The 20,092-nt window shown below is 39.6% G+C and overlaps 2 protein-coding genes across 2 annotated transcripts; one reads left to right on the forward strand and one right to left on the reverse strand.

Annotated features, from left to right (window-relative positions):
• Positions 1-794: 794 nt before the first annotated feature.
• Positions 795-12,264, forward strand: tmco4 (transmembrane and coiled-coil domains 4). The gene is given in 15 exon segments (XM_042491995.2): positions 795-892; positions 1,573-1,723; positions 2,263-2,437; positions 3,301-3,328; positions 3,421-3,550; positions 3,865-3,962; positions 5,002-5,145; positions 5,281-5,400; positions 6,252-6,416; positions 6,640-6,776; positions 7,438-7,522; positions 8,650-8,767; positions 8,978-9,095; positions 10,665-11,108; positions 11,111-12,264. Coding segments are annotated over 15 exon segments (1,989 nt in total). The 5' UTR covers positions 795-849; the 3' UTR covers positions 11,144-12,264.
• Positions 12,265-12,358: 94 nt separating this feature from the next.
• Positions 12,359-19,337, reverse strand: htr6 (5-hydroxytryptamine (serotonin) receptor 6). The gene is made up of 3 exons (XM_042492498.2): positions 18,117-19,337; positions 14,631-14,765; positions 12,359-12,726 (listed from the first exon to the last, which is right to left on the reverse strand). Exons 1-3 carry the CDS (start codon positions 18,987-18,989, stop codon positions 12,370-12,372), a joined length of 1,365 nt encoding a protein of 454 aa, XP_042348432.1. The 5' UTR covers positions 18,990-19,337; the 3' UTR covers positions 12,359-12,369.
• Positions 19,338-20,092: the final 755 nt, after the last annotated feature.

Below are 20,092 nucleotides of genomic sequence, written 5' to 3' on the forward strand. Positions count from 1 at the left end.
ATTTCAGGATAATCTCCATTATAAAGAGTAATCATTCAGCAAATGAAGTGACCCATCAATAATAATTGGTATAATCAAGGTTGTGGAGACAGAACTGCAGAAAAGGGATACATGAAGAGATAGGAAATGTTACACTCACACCTGCTGGCCAGCAGTTGCACTAGCTCTGATTTTGGGTCTTGTGTCACCAAGAGGTTTCCCCTGGTTTCCCGCCTCTCTGTGTAAAGCACGGTTAATCATTGAAACCGTGGCACACAGACCTACTGTAACTCAACATTCCTGACCTACAGATGGGTGATTCATCATCTCAATACCAATTTCTCCAACAAAAACTTTCCAAAACGCGTCAGTCGTGAACAGATCCCTGGCCCTCTGTACGCGTACGTGGAAGTTACGTCACTCAAAAGTTGCAAACGCATGATGGCTTCAGGTACGGTCGAAAATATTACATTGCAATACGAACAAGCTTGTGTATGACATAGGGAAGTTTTTATTGTAAAAGGAAAGCTTTATTTTAAAGGGTTTGCTATTACCAAGTAGTTACAATAAAGAAATTTTCCCCAAGTATCATGATAATATCATTAAACGTGTTTCCGATATGTATTTCTCCCCGTCATGTTATCAATAAAGCACAAATTGGTTTTGTGTTTTTTTTTTTATATGGCGCATTAAAACATCCTCAAGAAATTATTTTGTTGCATTGGTGGTTTGGGGAATATTTACCATCAGGCTTAATATAGTTTAAACGCGCCATTGACGTATTTGCGTGTAATTTTCAGATGTCAGAGCACGGGAGGAGCACGTGAAGGCAGCAAAAGTTTAGTGAACAGAGTTGACATACTGGTGACCATGGAGGAAAAACAGAGCAGCACGGACACAAATTTTACTCCAGGTACCACAAATAAGTTGTTTTTTAGTGTCCCCAGTGCAACAGTAGAGTAATATATCAAAATTGAGGACATTATCAAAAGTTAGCAGTGAACCGTTAGCTAGTTAGCCGGCTGAGGGTAACGGTAACTATCAGCCAGCTGTTGTAGCAGCTAACTCAAGTGTTATGTGTTAATGAAATGTGCTTGTTTTAAGAAACAGTGGTTTTATTTTAAGTTTTAACTTTAAGTTGTGTTGAAAAATCATGTGGGTCACACTTGAGCTGCCTCTCTATCTTGAATTCAGGTCAGTTCATCAGAGACATAATGAGAACAAAGTTAGACTCCGTATAACCTAATTCCGTGAGGCTATTTGCAAGATCAAAATGACACGTCAAACCAAAACCCACTCTAAAAATCGTGAAGTCTAATGTTACATTTCTCATCGGTGACATTAACATACCTTGTATGTCATAAGACCTCATATCAACCATTGGGATAAAATCGGCATGCATATGATCCACCAAACAGCATTTAAGATATTGTTACAGTGTGTACCCTCAAGTGCAAATACCATCTTCTTTGTTTGTTTCTTTGTTTATCACGATTAATGTGAAATTTAAATGTTTGGATGTCTCCATTGTTTCCTCTATGATTTCAGTCAAACTGCTACCTTAAAGTTAATAATTAAGCTTTGTCCATTTAGACCCAGGGGGAGCAGAAACAACACAAGATTGTCCACGTGACCCCAGTTCAGAGGAAATAATCAGCAGACAGATGAGTGAACAGGGCCGGTTTGCTTATGCTGCTCTGTGTGGTGTCTCTCTGGGCCAGTTGTTTACTGGATCTGAAAACAGGTAACAGAGCCTGAAGGATAATGTCATCATGACACTCTGTGTGTGTACTTCCTAGTTATGTCAATGTAGTCATTGTGTCAAAGAGTGCTTGCTTCAGTTTTTTTTCCTGGTAAGATAAAAACCATCCACCATCCTGTAATCCCACCTAATATGTTATTTAAGGGGTAAGAGGGTGGATTTTGGTCTGAACACCTTTGATTCAATTTTTGTTACATACATACTTGTGTGAATTGACCTGGGTTTTCCATTTCTAAAGTGATCATGGATTTCCATACTAAAAGCTAGAAAATCAAAATTAGAGTTGCACAAATTGAAGTGGGTTAGAGTGGAATTCTTACATAGTCTTTCAGAAGTCTCTGACATCCAAAAATTCATAAGTTGGAAAAATGAGAGCAGCCTGAGTAAGAAACTCCAAGAAATCATGATGACTGGTCTTTTTATTAATTCATTTTTTTTCAGCAGAAATGAAACATTACTTAAAAAATGTCTTTATCTTCTTTCATGTGTGAATAATGCATTAATAAGTACACTTTCCTCAGTGTTTTCAGGGAGCAGTATCTGCAGGGCTTGGTGCGCTGGCTGGACCTGGATGAGTCCGTGATGCCAGTTATGGGGGCTTTCCTGTCAGGTCTGGGCTTTGAAGGCTCGGACACCTTCCTCTCCATCTTACAGGCTGAACCACTGCTGGCCTCTGGATCCACCCCTATCATACAGGTGACGGTCACTCTCACAGAGAATGCAAATAGGATTTTAGCAAATGTAAATGAGGCGAAGAAAAGTTGACTAGAAGGATAAGAGCACATTGGCTGTTTGACTGTAAATGAGTGCAGTAAAAGAACACATTAAATAAAAAGGTACAATTGTAATAACTACAGCAATATGAAGTCAAAGATATATGTAGTATATTAATAATTTGAAGGTGTGGGAATCACTAGAGGCTTTATGATAAAACATTATCATGATGGGATCATGGGTCAATATTGCTGCGATCTTGAATGTGTTGCAATATGGTAAATATTGCCATAACATATATTGCAATGTATTAAATTTTTTCTACTGCAAATATGTCCCAAACGATTATGTTTTTTATCTAATAAATATGTCTGTTTATGTCACTTCATTAATTTTTACTGCAGCGAAATGCATCCATTGGAATAAAAAAGCAATTGATTTCATTATCTTACCAAAAGTTTAATTTGCATCTGTAATATTAATAATTTATTTGATAATTGATATTTGGCTTCTGTATATCGATACCAAGCGAAAACATTGGGATACTATAATGTATTGATTCCCCCCCCATCCCTAGTGATTACAATTAAAATAACTGGACAAGCAAGATAAATTATAACATCTGCATAGAATATGTATCAAAAATCAATTCTGCCTGAGGTCATACATGATTTTCATTTCACTAGATATGTGCAGTCATGTCCTATTTAATATATAATTATTTTTAAAAAATTTTTGTTAAGACAGTTTCACTACTGACTATGCTAACAAAACAATTATTTTTTTACTCTCTATTTATTAACATAAACCATCAAATTTTAACCAGCTTTCACTTTATTTTACAGGATCTGGTGTCTTTTTCTGTCAAGGACGGTAAGAATCCTTTGATGAATTAATAAGTTCAACTACTTGAAATTCAGAAAAGACTGTTACTTTATAACTTTCATGGTCTGTCATGTACTCAGGCCAGTATGATGCCAGATCAAGAGTTCTCATCCGTCATGTCAGCTTTCTGCTTCGAGTCCTTCCACAGCAGCTGGAGGAGTTTGAGGAAACGCTGGGAGAGAGGCTGAGGGAAGGAGGAGAGGAGAGCGAGTAAGTCATGTTTGGATGGAAGGATAAGTGATGGATGATTGAGACACTTCGTGATAATAGGTTCTGTCTTAGCTTTACTTTTTTGACTGAATCCTGTGTGTTTCAGACTGTTTAAACAACACACTGTGCATCGCACTCACACTTGTATCCAAAAATGATGGCGTGACAATCATTGTGTGCCATAAACAAGAAGCTCATTGTTTTTAAGATGTCACGTTGAACGCACTCGAAGAGTCATTTGACATTTTTTATTTTTAGAGCCCTTGAATATTAAATAATAATACGGATGATGTGTCTGGCTCTGCTTCCATTAGAGAGGAGTCCTCTCGGCGGCAGAAGAGAGAAAGAGGGCGAAAGTTACGACGCTACCTCCTCATTGGACTAGCCACCGTGGGCGGAGGAACTGTGATAGGTGAATATTCAAGTGTTTTTGAAAACTTTTGAAAAATGTAGTGTCTTATGTAAACACATAAGGACCAGTATAATCTGGGGACCTCTGGTCATTTGTAATCATTCTGGATTTTGTCTGTGATTTAAATCCTGGGTAACTTGTGGGTACCTACCAGTTCCTTTTATTAATTGTACTCCTTTAAATTAAACCTGTTCATTTGTCTGTTTAAGAACAAGGACAACCAGCCAATTTGAAGGGAATGAATCACCTAACATAGACAAAACATCAACATAGTTTTCAACCAGCCTACTTCAACAGCATTATCAAACTCCTAAAATTCAGTTATGGCTTTTGGTTTTGGTGTGCTACCCTAAGATTTTCTTTAGCCCATCTGTCAACTTTCCCCTAGAAAAAAATTCATTGGTTGCCACTGCTCTGCACAACTTATCTGTACCTATAAATAATTAGGCCTATAAATAAAGTTTTAACAGCATTTGGGATGCATGGGGCTAATCTCACTAGGCGGCATGATATCCCATTCACAGACAGAGAAAGCTCAAAACTATCAGAAGAGTGAATAGGACTAGAATTAATTTCATAAGCTAACCAGTGGATCACTAAATCACCCTAGAGTTTGAAGTAGGGCTGCAATTAGCAATTCTTTTCATTGTTGATTCATATGTTGATTAATGTCTCAATTAAATGATTAATTGTTTGGTCTGTAAAACGTCAAAAATTGTGAACAATGTCAATCAGTCCAAGATGATGTCCTTAAATCTCTTATTTTGTTCACAACACAACGATACTCAGTTTACTGTCATAGAGGAGTAAAGAAGTCTGAAAATATTAACATTAAAGTAGCTGGAATCAGAAAATGTTCCTTTTTTCACAAAACATTACTCAAACTGACAAATTGATTATCAAATCAGTTGGCTAATCTCTTCACCATACATTTTCAAGAGTTTTTTTCTTTCTATAGTCTTTTCTCTAAAAAGTCTTCACCTTACACACACTGGCTTTTTTCTGTTCTGTCTGACTGCTCTCTTTGTGCTTTTGCCAGGTGTGACAGGTGGGCTGGCGGCCCCGTTGGTGGCGGCAGGGGCCAGTGCTGTGCTGGGGGCTGGGGGGGCTGCAGCTCTGGGATCAGCCACTGGCATTGCAATCATGGCCTCTCTGTTTGGAGCAGCAGGAGCTGGATTGACTGGTAAGAGTTTTGGAAGACACATGATTATGTGCAGAGTTATTTTCTTTAGAAGTCTGACTGAACTTGACACTCGTTTGTGTGAAATATCTGTAGCTTTTCTTCATTTTGATTAATTTTCATATATTATTTCTCAAGGATATAAGATGAAGAAGTGTGTCGGGGCAATAGAGGAATTTGAGTTCCTGCCACTGAACTCTGGGAAGCATCTCCATCTGACCATTGCAGTGACGGGTTGGCTCTGCAGTGGAAAATACAGTAAGTATGGCTTCTGCTGTTTCACGACAGTCTCTTACACTGATTAGGTGAGATTAGACTGATAGAGGAGGCTGTAGCTCAGGAGGAAGAGCAGTCGTCTCCATAGCGATGCTAGTGGTTCGATCCCTGGCCCTTGCAGTTTACATATTGAACTGTCTTTGGCAAGATACTGACCCCCAAACTGCACGTGAGTGTGTGTGAATGTTCATTTGATAAGCAAGTTGCACCTTATATAGTAGCCAACAGTGGCCAACAGTGTATAAATGTGTGTGCGAACAGCTGAAAGATGGTTGTGTGAAAGCACTTTAAGTGGTTACTATGACTAGAGAAACACTATATAGATGCTAAATGCTAAATTACCATTTTAGATAAATCCTGTATCATTGTCTACGTAAATTTACATGACAATATCATTATTGTATAGTATTTCTAGTCTGTAAAATAAATTGAGAACATTTTCATGGATAAAGTAATCTGATAGGAATGTCTGTTTTTGATACTTTGTGCTCAGAGGTTTTAATCTTAACATATTATGACATCATAACAACTAAGTTCAACTTAAATTTAAACTTTCAACTGGTGTAAAGAGAAGCTATGAAGAGCGTGGATGGGATTGCTGGGCAACAGTTGTGCACTTAATGTTCAAAAACTACACCAGAGTGTCCACCTGAGATTATGCAAACAAAACACTTAAGTTCTGCTTTTACATAAAAAGATGCAGATGCTCTTCCCCCACTAAAAAACACTCAGTTTCAAGCTCAATCCCCCCTTCACACACAATGAGTAAAAAAACCACTTCAATTACAAGTGCTGCTTAGTCATTTCCTGACCAAATAACCACTGTCTTCCAGGTTCGTTCCAGGCCCCGTGGTGCAGCCTGGGCGAGTGTGGAGAACAGTACTGCCTGGTATGGGAGTCCCGTTTCCTCAGGGATCTGGGCTCAGCCATGGCCTCTCTGTTGGACGGGCTGGTAGGCATGGTGGCCCAAGAGGCGCTCAAGTACACAGTGCTCTCAGGTAGGAGTAGCAACATGCAGGAAGCACTTAGTCTATTCAGTGGATTTAGAAACAGAAGTGTTTATGCTTGTCATGAAATACTTTCTGATCGCACTTTCACTCTTTCAATCTAGACATAAAAAGTTAATGCTATTTTTCTGTCACACAATTACAACTATCTTATGCAGACATATGTCCTTTCGTTGCACTGCACTGATGTCTCTAACACCGTCACACTGTCCAGGCATCGTGGCGGCTCTGACCTGGCCGGCGTCTTTGCTGGCAGCAGCCAGCGTCATTGACAACCCCTGGTGTGTTTGTCTGAACCGCTCAGCTGAGGTGGGGAAACACCTGGCACAGGTTTTGAGAAGCAGACAGCAGGTATCGTACTACCTCTTAACCTCTGATAAGGCACACTTTACCGTAGTACAACAGCATAGGCTGTATGTAAAGATGGACAACGCCTTCCACTAGCCCCACCTATGAATGCTGAAGTTTAAATATCCAGAATACGGCTTCTCCCATCTTTTGCTGGTGATGTCATACAGAGCCAGAGTTTGCGGAGAGGCTATATCCGCAGTGGAGGACATCCCGCCAAAACACCCTTCTGAACAATTACAAGCAGCTCCATTGAATGCGAGCGCATGGATTGGCCAGCAAAGCTGTCAATCAAACTTATAAAAACAGTTTTTAGTTTGGCCTGTGTCCTATTCACTTACATGGAGGGGCGGACTTTATGACCTGTACTGCAGACAGACACCAAGAGGCAGTCAAGATTGAAATGTTACACTTTGGGGAAACTGTCATGTTGTCCATCTTTATACAGTCTATGTGTAACACAGCACTTTGTCATTTTGTGTACTTATTATTAACTGCATTAGTTTTACTTTCACCATGATACGTCTGTTTTTTGTTCTTTTGTTTGAACTCCGAGACTATTAAAACAAACTTTTAAATTGAATGCTGTTCAGTAAACACTATGAAGATTTAAGCTGCTGTAGAATTAAAAATTTTGCATCTCTTTTATTTCTGTTTTTTAAAGGGGAAGCGGCCTGTCAGCCTCATAGGTTTCAGTCTTGGGGCCAGAGTTATCTACTACTGTCTACAGGAGCTTGCCAGTGACCAAGGTATGAACAGCTTTCAGCAGCACTCGCTGTCTGTAAGACATCCCTGAATGGAAGTCATGACCTTTAAAGGCAAACTGCAAAATTACCATTTGTATATCAATTACTCACCGCATGTTACCATGAATTCATAAAGAAAGCTTTCTTGAATGCCTCCACAGTGAATGGAGAATCCAAAGAAAGCAAACACTCTTTCTGAATCAATAGTCGGGGGGGTGATTGCATTTAACAACAGGAAACTATATCAAAACAACTCTCACACAAGGCGTGCAGTGAAATCCAAGTCTCATTTTTTCAAACTTGTCACAAACGTTTACTTGGACTCAAGATTGAACTGATTGCATTGTGGTGGTCATAGGTCAAAGGTTAAGATCAATGGGACCTTGTATCTGTCTCATTCTTGTGAACATAATATCTTAAGAACACCTTGAGGGAATGTCCTCAAATTTGACACAAATGTCTATTTAGACTTAACAATAAACTGATTAGAATTTGGTGGTCAAAGGTCACTGCGACCTCAAAAAACATGTTTTTGGCCTTAAATTTAAGAATTCAAATGCTAATTATGACAAAATTTCTAATGACAAAAGTGTCTAATAGGATATAATTATGAGGTGATGACATTTTATATCCAAAAGGCCAAAGGTCAACTTCACTGTAACGTCATAATGTTCTGCAAAAACACTCTTCTGTCCATTACTCAATGTATCATGTATCTCAGAGACAGAAGGGGAGATATTTGGTCAGATACTGAATTGTTGACACTATTCTTAGGGGCCCACCTTGGCACTGTGCTGATTGTAGAGATCTGCTGTGCTGCCAGGGGAAGATATATGTCATTATACCGTTTCACAATTTGTTTAGGTCAAAGAGGTCCCCAAAATATGCATGTGAGTTTTTTTTGCTTAAAAACACCACTCAGATCATGTGTTTCAGCATGCCTGATTCAGCCCTCTTTTGAAAGGGCTATTTCTGTGCCTGTAGCTTTAATCCATGTTTTTTACAGACATGGATGTAAGCTGTAAGTGTAACATGACTGGTGCGTGGATGCATACAATCGCGTGGCAGTAATTCTAGTTTTCACATTGTCTCACAAACCAGTTGCGTCCTGTGTTGTTGTGATTCTTCAGGTTGTGAAGGAGTAGTGGAGGATGTGGTCCTTTTGGGGGCCCCTGTGGACGGCTCTGAAAAGGCCTGGGAGAGAATGACCAGGGTGGTCGCTGGAAAAATAGTGAACGGCTACTGCAGGTAATCTGACAGAAATCTATTTAAGGATAAACTCTACATTTTAAAAGCTTACAGTTGCTGTGTAGTTCTGACATACTAATTGTTCAGTCACTTTATGTTTCAGTTCTGATGTTTTGACTGCCATGGATTTGGAAACTACTCTCTGAACAGCAGGATCTGTGATTTAAGTGTTTCATGAATAAATGACTTGCTGCACTGTCCATCTGTCAGGGGGGACTGGCTCCTGGGGTTCTTGTACCGAAGTTCAGCTGCACAACTGTGCGTTGCTGGGCTACAGCCAATCAACATCCAGGATCGGCGAATAATCAACGTGGATCTCTCCTCCGTGGTGAGTCACAGCTTCTATTCAAATTAGGCCCGCTAAAGTTTCCTTTATGAATAGCTTTTCAAGCACATATGAGCTGAAGATTATTTAACATTTTGAGGTTTTTGCCTTTTGAAGAAAAACCACATGCAGCAGTCGCTTCAGATCAACACTTTTCACCATAAAAATGTCACAGTTGTGTGTTGGATCAGTCACTGAAGGTGTCCTTGATTTATTGATGCCGTATTATTAAATACAGAATTTTAGTAGCACTTCAAAAGAGACAGTTGTATTGCTTAAATCAAATTAAAAGATAAAGTAAGGCCCCTGCTGGTCTGTGTCAGTTTACAGCAATGCCTTTTTGCCTTCATGTAAATCAACATGATTCCACGTGAAACTTCAACATCTGGCTCAACAAAATTAGGTGATGCTTTACAAAACTAGGTAAAGCACCAGAAGTTTCGTAATTTACACAACTGAACATTTAAAAAAAGAATGTTAAAATGATACTTCACACGTCTAAGGCTTAGCCCACATGGATACAGGTATTTTTGAAAATGGGTTTTTTTTGTCCTTTGTTACAAAAAGAAAATACTGTCCACACAAGCACTGTTATAAAAACATCATTTCATGGGCTGTTTTGGGGATTTTTGCAATGCATGCTGCTATGCTAAGGTGTGGGGTTTTTTTGCAATGAAACTGCAGGGGCAAGTAAAAATTGCAAAATCAATTATGATTCTGTCATGGATTTGGAGTTTAACATTATGAGCATTCAGTGTTTTCCACAGAATTCCTAACAGAGAGAGAGAGAAAGGGAGGGGCTGAGCAAATCAATACCCTTATCGCAGCTATACAATAGGTGGGTTTCCATTAACCCTAAAATTGCGCAAATTGAAATTGCAAATGTGAAATACACTGAATGTAAACATGTCAATTAAGAAAAAAATCCAATTTATCGCAAAAAAAGTTTCTATGCTTGCATGAGGTGGTATTTCAGGTGATTCAAAAACACGCTACAATAAACACACTTTTTTGGCTCATATAGGCAAAGAAGAAGATAATGATGGCGCCTAATCAGAAGTCTGAAAAAACGCTGTTACTATGTGGCATCCTGGAATAGGGAACTCTTCAGAGCATTCTGATGCCTCTCCTCCTCAATATAGTGGAAAAGCAACTGTACATTTATGTTTAAACATGCAAAAAGATCCTGTTACAAGGGGTTAGAGTCAGCACTATATTGGTCATGTCTGCCATTGCATGAAATGTTACCTTATTTGTGCCACACCAAGGAGATACAATGTGACATCTCAAGCCAAAATTTCAATTTTCCCTGTATACACATCATACCCTGAGTTTCTGAAAATCTCTTAAGATCCATTTTCAGTGACCTAAAATGCAGTTTACGTGTGGCCGAAGGGCCATAGAAAAAGCTTTCAAATATACCAGTGTACATGTGGACAAGGCCTGGAGCACCATACACTATATTCCTGATCAAGTATTGTGAGGAAAAGGAAAACTATACATTGTAATCTACAAAAACATATGTCCTTTTTTTCAGTCAGAGACAGCTAAAACCATGTTTCTACTTCCCAGGTGAAAGGTCACTTGGATTACATGCGTCAGATGGACACCATCTTGGTGGCAGTAGGAGTTCCCACTAAAGAAGTCCCGGGAACCTCCTTTGCTCTTCCTCAGCCTGTAACCATCACAAAGGGAACAGGGGACGTCCCTGACCAGCAACAAGAGACGGAGACACAAAGCCAAGTGGAGGAGGCTGGTACAGGAGAGAGAAGTGGAGGCGTGAAAGAGGTGGCAGAGACAGAGGAGATGGGTGACGGTTGGGATATCCCTGATATTTCGGACCTGCTGGACTCATTAAATGATACAGAATCAAACAACAATTCACCACTTGCTTGTGAGGAGAAGGCAACAAATGGCGACTCAGCGTCTGCTTTTAATTCCTCGCGTGACGGTGTGGCAGACTCTGATAACGAACACATATCATGGAGCTGGGATGATACACACTGGACTGTAGAGCACACACACACAAACAAAGGCAGCCAAACTTGTAAAGAGCATGTTACAGGACCGGCTGCTTCCCTGTAAAATCTCATCCTCTCACGTTTTTTTTTCAGCGTCCGAGTTTCGTCTGAGGAAATTACATTCTTAACACAATGACATGCCAGAGACGGCTAAAGAGTCAATTCACACATAGGGTCGCCCCGAGTGAAAGCCCCCTGTGAATTAACTGCATTGTTTAACCTCAAAATAATGGTTTTATAGTAATGTATTAATTTAACCCTTTTAAAGCTGAGCAAATTGGCTTGATTTCTTTCAAAACATAGGAAGAAGCCAATGAGCAACAAAAAAAGAAATTATCCAAAATTTGCAAGAAATGTTTTTTAAAAAATGAAAATTAGTAAAAGAGATGTCTTTTTTTTAAATAAGGAAATGACTTAAAAAGTGCCTAAAAATTACAGTAATTCTATGACATGATTTTATATCTGCAATTGTGATGTTTTTAAATATATTTTTTCTTAGCTTTTTTTGCTTTTTTTCCTATGAAGCTTCCCCTAGCTTTTTCAAAGTAATTTTCTAAATCTACTTATGTCTTGCAATTTGTAGATTATTTCTTACCAGGGTTGCTCATTGCCTCTCCCCCCATGTTTTTAAAAGAAATTGCCCGAATTTGCTCAGTGTTCAAAGGTTAAAATACTAGTGAAAAGCGTATGAAAGCAGCACAAGAAAAGAGATGTCGCTTTAGGTTTCAAAGGGTGAATAACAATTTAGGATTTTGTAAATGAATCATATTTTTCAAAGTGTAAATAGTGTCATAATTTATTCTCTAAACTAACTTCGAGATTACATTCCTGTAAATATTACTTGGAGGTTTTAGAAGATGCCACAAAACAGGTGATAAACAGTCTTTCTCTCATCCTTCTAATTTTCCTCCGTTGGCCTGGTTGCTATGGATATTATCACAGTAATTGTGAATGTGTCTTCTGCAAGGCCTTTTTTTCCCCTCTATTCCACACATGCCAATGTGAAGCGCTGCTTACCATCGGGATGTAGTTACATTGTATACGGGCACTGATTTAATACTGGAAATAGTCCCTGACAATTCAAGACAAAACATGGGCAGAGCTTACTGACATATTTCTGTGACAATAAAAATTTCAGTTTTCTTTTTTAATTTCTTGTAGTTAGATCTTTTAACTCACAGTGAGTAAATCAAGAACTGTTATCTTGAACCTTTCCCACCATAGACCCTGACACAACATATTTCCATAACTGCTATTCAATCCAGGGTATCGACCTGATTGGGCAGAAGCAGAGGCAACTCGATGCCAGCGTGCTCAGCATCCAGCAGGTTGACGGCGTCTGTGGCGGTGGCAGGCGGGTGTGTGGGGTCAGAGGCAAGGGGAGAAGGGGGGCTGCTGGCGATGTTAGGCTCTCCTGAGTTGCGCAGAGAGAGCGAGAGCGCCGGTGAGGGTCTTCTGGGTGACTGCGAGGAACAGCAGGGCAAGAGCTTCCCCAGAGCTCGCTTGAAGTCTCTCATGAACAGCGGATAGATGATGGGGTTCATTGTGCTGTTGCAGTACCCCAGCCAGGTGATGGCATCGAAGAGCGCGAGGGGGACGCACTCGCACACTGCCTGGATGAAGACAGTAGAAAGTATGGAAGGCATTAAAAAAATTATGGTAAAATAAGGAAATAAATAAGGACTATAAATAATAGATAAAATATGTAAATACAGAGAATAATAATCTTAAAGGCACCAAAATGAGTTTTTGACCCATTGTAGCATTATGAAGCAATTTTTAGAGAGGGTCCCAGCTTTGTATTGTGAAGGAAGTAGAAGGCTTCGAACTAGGAAACAAAAGCAGATGTAAACAATGAAAGAATTCAAATATTTAAAACATTGGTTTTGCAAAAAAATTATGAGGAAGGAAATATATTCAATACATTTGTTAGACCCCAAGAATACACACAATGTAAGCATTACTGTATTTTTTTTTGCTATCTTTAATAATATAAGAGAATTAAAAAGATAAAGAAACAAGTACAGAAAGATCTATTTATTTGTTCATTGTCAATAGGCGTATTTATCCTTTATAGCAAAATGTATTTTAATTTATTCTAAATTTAAAGTGCACATTTATTTAATTATTTCCATCAGAAAAATAGAGTTTAATATATGGTAAAACCTGTAAATAAATAATGAAAATAAAGAATTAGACAAGACAAAAATAGATAACAAAATAAAGACAAAAGTTTTAAAAAAGTATATTTATTGCCCACTAATTCATCTAGGCCTTTTTGGAAACATATATATATATATAGTTTTAGCTCATTGTGTGCATTAATTTATCTCTAATTTATTGCACATAGTTATTTTTAAAAAAATACTGTGTAAGACAAGTTAATTTATGTTACAGCTCTGAACTAAATAAAAAGAATTCTATCAATTTTGAATAACTACAAAAAAAAGAAAAAAAATGTTTTTTTTAAAGATTTTCTTTCTTAATTCTCACCTAGGCTGTCCATCACTATTCTTATCAAACATGAACATCTAATTTTCCTGAGAAGAACTTGTGAAATACATTTGCGTCTGGCCGTTAAAAACACTGATCTTGAGCAGAACCACTAGGTTTAGAGGAGGACAGTGAAGGAGGAGACAGCTGTTAGAGGGGAGCTTCAAATACTATCAAGATGAGACGGGGAGGCGGTGGGAATAGGACAGAAAGGAGGGGTGCATTTCACACACCACATTGAGTGTGAAAAGGAACGAAGAGCGCAGACACAGTCAAGTCTCTGTGCTCTATGTTATGCAGGGGAGAAGCGAGAGGGCACAGATGGGAAATCAAAATGACTGGATCATTGAAAGCTTGAAAAACACGACAAGTGTCATTACCAATTTAGATTAAGCTGTTTTTTGACATCCATTTACTCTCGCTGAGGTTTCTCGTGGCCTACGATGTTTGTTCGCAAGTAATAAGTGTGTGTGCTCATTCTAATCTAATCAAAATCAACAACTTAAAAAGACTGCCAATTATAAACGTTACTGTGGTGTGTTGTTTTCAGGGTTTTGGAATGAGTCAGCCACACAAAGCTGAAATGCCAATCTATTTCCTCGTTGGATAGCTTGGCAAGGCTGTGACGCCAAGGCTGGCCAATACAAAAATAGACCGGTATCCAAGTGTTTTTTTTCCCTTTCTTCTGTCTTTCTTTTGCATTTATTTCACACTGTTTTGGTGCCCACCACACAATAAATTAGGGAGGGAACTGATAAAACATTGAGTCACTTAGATGTATGGAATAAGAGTGCTATTCCAAAAAAAAAAGACTAATAAATGATGAGGGAAATTGCTGCAGATCAAAGAAGAAAAAGCACTCGGCTGCACATATAGGTATTACAGTACTATATATCTCACATCAAAGATTTGATGGAAGCCAATGTCATGTTAAACTGCATGTTTTTATTTTTTATTTTATTTTCACTGACAGCATTTCTGTGTCTCATCTGTGGCAGAGATAGTGCCTAGTCCCTCTACTGACCTGAGCCATGTTGGTGATGAAAAAGGGGAGCCAAGCACTGAAGAATAGTCCCAGGAGGACTCCCAGTGTCAGACTGGCCTTCAGTGCCCTCCGACCCTGCCTGTGAGCCAGACCACGCTCACTGTTCACTGATGGCTGTGGACAGCAGAGAACAATAGACAGTGTTAATCTTAGAATTATACAGAAATATACAATATAAATCTCCCTTGCCTGCATTAGTTTGTTGGAAAAGCTTTTACAAGTAACTCTTTGTGACCTATTTGACAAACGAATTACATTATTTTAATTATTTTTGGCCTACTGTAGTCAGTGGTTTACTTGAAGCTCACCAGTTATAACTAAGTTAATAAACTAAATTGACCTAGTGCACGAGAATAAAGGGCTCTGAATTGACCTGTAGCTTAGCCCTGCCCTCAAAGGCCACGAGCCAATCACATTTTGTGCAGCCACATATTGCACTCGGACATCCTGCTCATTGACCACCATAGAAAAGCATCAGAAATTGTGATTTTCTTGCGTTTTTAATTAAATTTATGCACTTATAACCCCCGTTGTTTTATCCTGTTGAGAAGATAAACAGGCTGTCAACATGTGTTCTAAGGTAAGGCAACACAGTGTTAAAAAAATCCCTGAAAGTGACTAGTATATATAACCTCATACATTATGTCTGCAGCAGTGAGCAAAACCTCACTGTGCAGCAAAATTTGCTAGGTATGTTAGCTTAAGTTAGCTAATAGCCGCTAACCTTATGGCCAACCTCAGCTTTGTAACAAAAGCTAATCATTTCATCTGTTTAACTGAGTATTTTTGTTCTTTTACAATGGGACATCAGTGTTAACTGTAACAAAAGGTTGTAGTTAAAACCCACCCAACTGAAAACCATTAACGTTATCTCAGTTGTAATGTTACAAAGAAAGCAAAGGCTGGGTAATGCTAACACCACAGCAGAGTGAAGACCATTTTCATGGTGTCTGTGTGAAATAAAGAGCTTCTATCCACAAAAGCTCTGCATCTCTACAAATGTCTTTGAAACCGACAGCCGCCATTGTTGGTTTGGGCAGCGCGCCATTTTTTTTCTCAGAGTGAGCTAAGGAGCTGGGCTTAGCCATATGTCAATGAAAGGAATTAATCTAAGTAATTTTGGAAAATATAAATACATGTATCACTTTCTTGTTGAGGCTTAGACATGAAGACTGATACTACTTTCATGTCTGTATGCTAAATATAAAGCTATAGCAAGAGCCAGTTAGCTTAGCTTAGCAAAAAGATAGGAAGACAAGGCAGAAATATAGCCTGGCACGCTTAAGATAAACAATCCACCTATAGCACCCCTAAAGACACAGATTAACACTTTATATCTCATATGTTTAATCTTCTTTGTGTACTAGAACCATTTATTTGGTGCCAGAGCCACCTAGCTATTTTCACCTGCCTTCACTGTCATTTATGCTAAGCTAAACCAAAAGCTAAAAGCTTTTGGTTCCCTTGTCTTAAAGACAATGGGTTTGTGTTTTTTTTTGGGGGGGGGGGGTAGGTGTCTAATATAAGGCCTGTCATTAACACAAGCTTAAGAGATTTTCACATTTTGCTCTGTGGCATAAAAAATGTCAGTAAATACCCCACTAAATTATGAAGCTTTTACAAAAGACAGTTGCTAACAAGTGACCTAATGAGGTGACAGAACATCATTACTGAAAACAGCCTAATGCCTCATTGTGGTGGCAACGTAGAAATCAAGTAGTGTAGTTGATTTATAGCTTAACATTAGCTTTTCACTTCTGGCAATTTCATTTTCATTTAACAATCACAAAAGTGCTGTCCATTTCTGAGGATTATATAAGATGTGTAAGTATCATAAATTCTTGTTTGCCTCAGAGCTTATTTTCTGCAATAATCCAAAATCCAATTTAAAAACAACAACAAGGCAATCAGAGTGAGGCCAACTTCCACAAAAAAAAGAAGCCCTCCCTGCACAACTCACTAACCTGACTACCTAACACACAAACACGGAGTAGTATCAATCTCTCAGGATGAAAGCATATTTCCCAAAATTGCTGAAACTGTTCTGTTAAAATGTTAATGAAATACAAATATTTGCTGTCTTGATAATTTTTTTCCATTCCTCAAGAATTATTTTTTGCGATAACACCTATAGACCAGTGGACCAGTCATTAAGTACTTATGCTCTGCAGCTGAGTTGAAACCCAAAAAAATTAATTCAAAGTTTAAGTGAAAATAGTAAAATCCCCAGATACCAAATATGTTAATCTTGGAGGAGTTTTATAAAAGTTGGATATTTCTATTTGATGGAATAGTGCAGCTATAAAAGGTTTGAATATTACACTTAGTGCCAGGGTCACTTGGCTTCAATGAGAAGTTGGAGCAAGCTGAATAAAAGAATGAGAGTATTCGAAAGCTACTGAATGAAAGAAATCAGAAAACTTATCAGAGTTTTTGTGAATTTCAACAAACTGTTCTAGTGTGTGTGTGTGTGTGTGTGTGTGTGTGTGTACATATTTACTGCAGGCAAATGTGACAGACTAGGTGTCTGTCACATTTGTCTGTACTTTTCACTGTCTGTACTTTTCTCACACTGTCTGTACTTCACATCCCCCTCAACCACACACTGTCTGTACTTTTCTCTCCAAGATTTTAGAGCAGGTTTTATACCTTTTCCCTTTCACCGAATCACCACTTTTCCTCAATAAATTAAAAGCAAAACACTGTTCATCATACACTAGCCACAGTCGTAGTGGTAGATTGAATCTCTTCTGGTTCTTTTTTGCAGCCTGATAATAATGAATGAACTTAGGTATTTTAAGACTTTTAGATGTGCTGTAAACCTCTATGATGTTAAATACAAGGTGGTTTGTGCAAAACATAAAAACATTTTTGGGCCAAATCAGTTATACTTTTAGATTTTCTTCCAAACTAGGTCAACTTCAAGGTACTTTTATAATTAAGCACATCAGCACAGTCAAGTGGGTCTGTACTCAGAACTTAGGTGTCAGAAAGGTTAGAGGAAAAAAGGAAATTCAGCTGCCAAAATACATCTGAAGCATGCATAATCATAAAATTAACATCTCCAGGTTTATAATTGCTGCACTTCGATGATATTAAACTTCTAAGTTGATTTCAACAAGATAATTGGCATTTTAGGAAACGGCATGAGGAAAAAGGCATGGAGTATTATATAAAGCATCCAAGTAAAGTCAAGGAAAAGACATGTTAGAGAGGTCTTACAATAGATGGACAGCTGTAATTTGGTGATTATCTTTGTGCCACCTGCTCCAGTTACAGAATCAACTTTTTCAACTCCTACTCTCATTAAGGTCCACTCTGCTTAAAGGCCAGTCTACTATTTTAGCATCACAGCAGATTTTTTATTAGGCATTTCAGTTTTGCTTAGAAATTGTTCACTGTTATTCAATGTCTTGGTCAAAAGTCTTACAATAGGCATCTATAAGTTTATATGCCCTTACTTACTGGTACATTTTGTGACACAGGAGGTTCTTGGTGACTGCAGTCATCTCCGTCCTGCTGCCCTGCTGCAACTCCAGGTGAAGGAGGTCTGGACGGTTCCCCCAGAGAATGATGTGGGTGTGGTGGATGACTCAGCGCTGCGACCCTTTTCGCCTGCCTCCGCGCTGCCAGGAGGATCCGACAGTAGGTGAAGCAAATAGCACTGGAGGGCAAAAAGAAGGTGAGTACAGATGCCACCAGGGCGAAAGGAAGTGTGACCCGCAGGCGGCACTGAAGGGAAAGGCCTCCTGATGTCGAGTAGGAGCTGATGTTGTTACTGCTGACCCCTGGACCTGATAAGTGTCTGCTCCAATGGCCTAAGCTGTGCCATTTCATCTCAATGGGCAGGAAAGAGGCCAATGCTGCCAAACCCCAAGCAGCTCCCACCAGAAGCAATGCCCTAGGTGGGGTCATCCTCTGCTTGTAGCGCAGCGGCGAGATGATGAAGAGGTAGCGGTCCAGGCTGATCACACACAGGTTGAGGATGGATGCGCTGCAGCACATGATGTCAAAGCAGAGCCAGATCGGGCAAAAGGCCGGCCACAGCACCCAAGCCCCGCACAGAACGTTGAGCATGGCTGGGGGCATGACCACCAGTGCTACCATGAGGTCAGACAGGAACAGAGACACCAGGAAACAGTTTGAGGTGCAACGCAAAGAGCGATGGGCAAACACCACAGCGATGAGCAACATGTTGCCGCAGACTGTCATGAGGATGATGACTGTCAGCATGAAGGCTAACAACCAGGGGCCGCTGCCTGTGATGTTCCATGCGCTGGTGGTGGGAGAGCTGTTGTTGTAGCTTCCTACGGAGCCAGACAAGTGAGAGTCAGCCATGGTTTTGGACGGCAACAACCAATAATCCAGGTCCTAAAAGTTCCTCTTCCGGTAACTCTAGATGTTTCACACCTTGACCAGTTCTCTGTTGCAGCCAAAGCTCACTTTTGGGATATTACTGAGTAAAAAGAAGTCGCTGAGGTCTTGTGTTGAGAAGCCGTCCAACCCTGTTCCTGTCAAGGTTAATCGGACTGGTCTCCATGGGTTAATATCTCCATCTCCCTTTGGCAGGAATACATCCAGGTACCCTGAGCTTACTTTCACTGCCAGCAGTATAGTGATCACAGTTTCATTCATCTCGCCATCCTGGCCAGCATGTCCCTGCCTCATCCACAGCTAAGAGCCAGAATGAGCCATTCGACGGCTGACAGAGAATTTCGAAGCAGCATGTCACAATGATGACAATCAGCGGAGGAGGGCACACAGAAAGATAAGCTTCAAAGGCATGCGAGAGCTCTGCCGGTGACAGGGACTACTAAAGATGAAGAGAGCAAGGACCAATTCTCAGAATTATACCTCACCTCACAGAAGTGGAATTGTGTGGCTTCCGCAGGTCCTTCGCTTAGCTGGAGCTCTGCTGCTTTTCACAAGTCCTTTTATTCTGGGACACAGCCCGCCGAAAACAAAGCAAATATTGTGAAGCAGTCATTTGTAAGCAAAGCTCTGTTCATAAGTGCTCTGCAGGTACCATGGTCCTTGTAACGCTGCCTTTATATCCCCCGCTCCTGTTAATCCCTGTGTCGGCCACTCCAGCGCGCCTCCCAGCCAGAGCGCACAGCTTCTGAGAAGGAGCGTGTCAAAGCATTGAGCTGTTAATGCATAACCATGCACAATCACAGCCAGGAAATGCTAATTCTTCAGCATAGGAGTTGGTGTGGGTGATCTTTTTCCATGTTTGGTCATGGTGTTTTTAACAACTAGGATAAAACTATTATGGCTTCTCTGTGAGGCATTACAGAGATTAGATGTGACTGCTTTTTCTTCACAGGTAGAAATTATCTAAACTTGTGCATTCTGCTTGCTTTTTGTTGTAAGTGCATGTGTATAATGTAATGAGCGTCGGATCGAGCAGTAGTGGCAGGGCCCATTTAAAGAGAATCCAT

This window comes from Plectropomus leopardus, chromosome 9 (genome assembly GCF_026936395.1).
Source record: "Plectropomus leopardus strain MGB_pleo_1.0 chromosome 9, ASM2693639v1, whole genome shotgun sequence".
NCBI lineage: Eukaryota > Metazoa > Chordata > Actinopteri > Perciformes > Serranidae > Plectropomus > Plectropomus leopardus.

What these genes read in the sequence shown, in the direction of transcription:
- htr6 (XM_042492498.2), bottom strand. Translation starts at nt 18,989, where the DNA reads ATGGCTGACTCTCACTTGTCTGGCTCCGTAGGAAGCTACAACAACAGC. An exon ending in CTGTGTCACAAAATGTACCA is followed by an intron (nt 14,766 to 18,116) that starts GTAAGTAAGGGC and finishes TGCTGTCCACAG; the next exon opens with CCATCAGTGAACAGTGAGCG. An exon ending in TCATCACCAACATGGCTCAG is followed by an intron (nt 12,727 to 14,630) that starts GTCAGTAGAGGG and finishes GTCTTCATCCAG; the next exon opens with GCAGTGTGCGAGTGCGTCCC.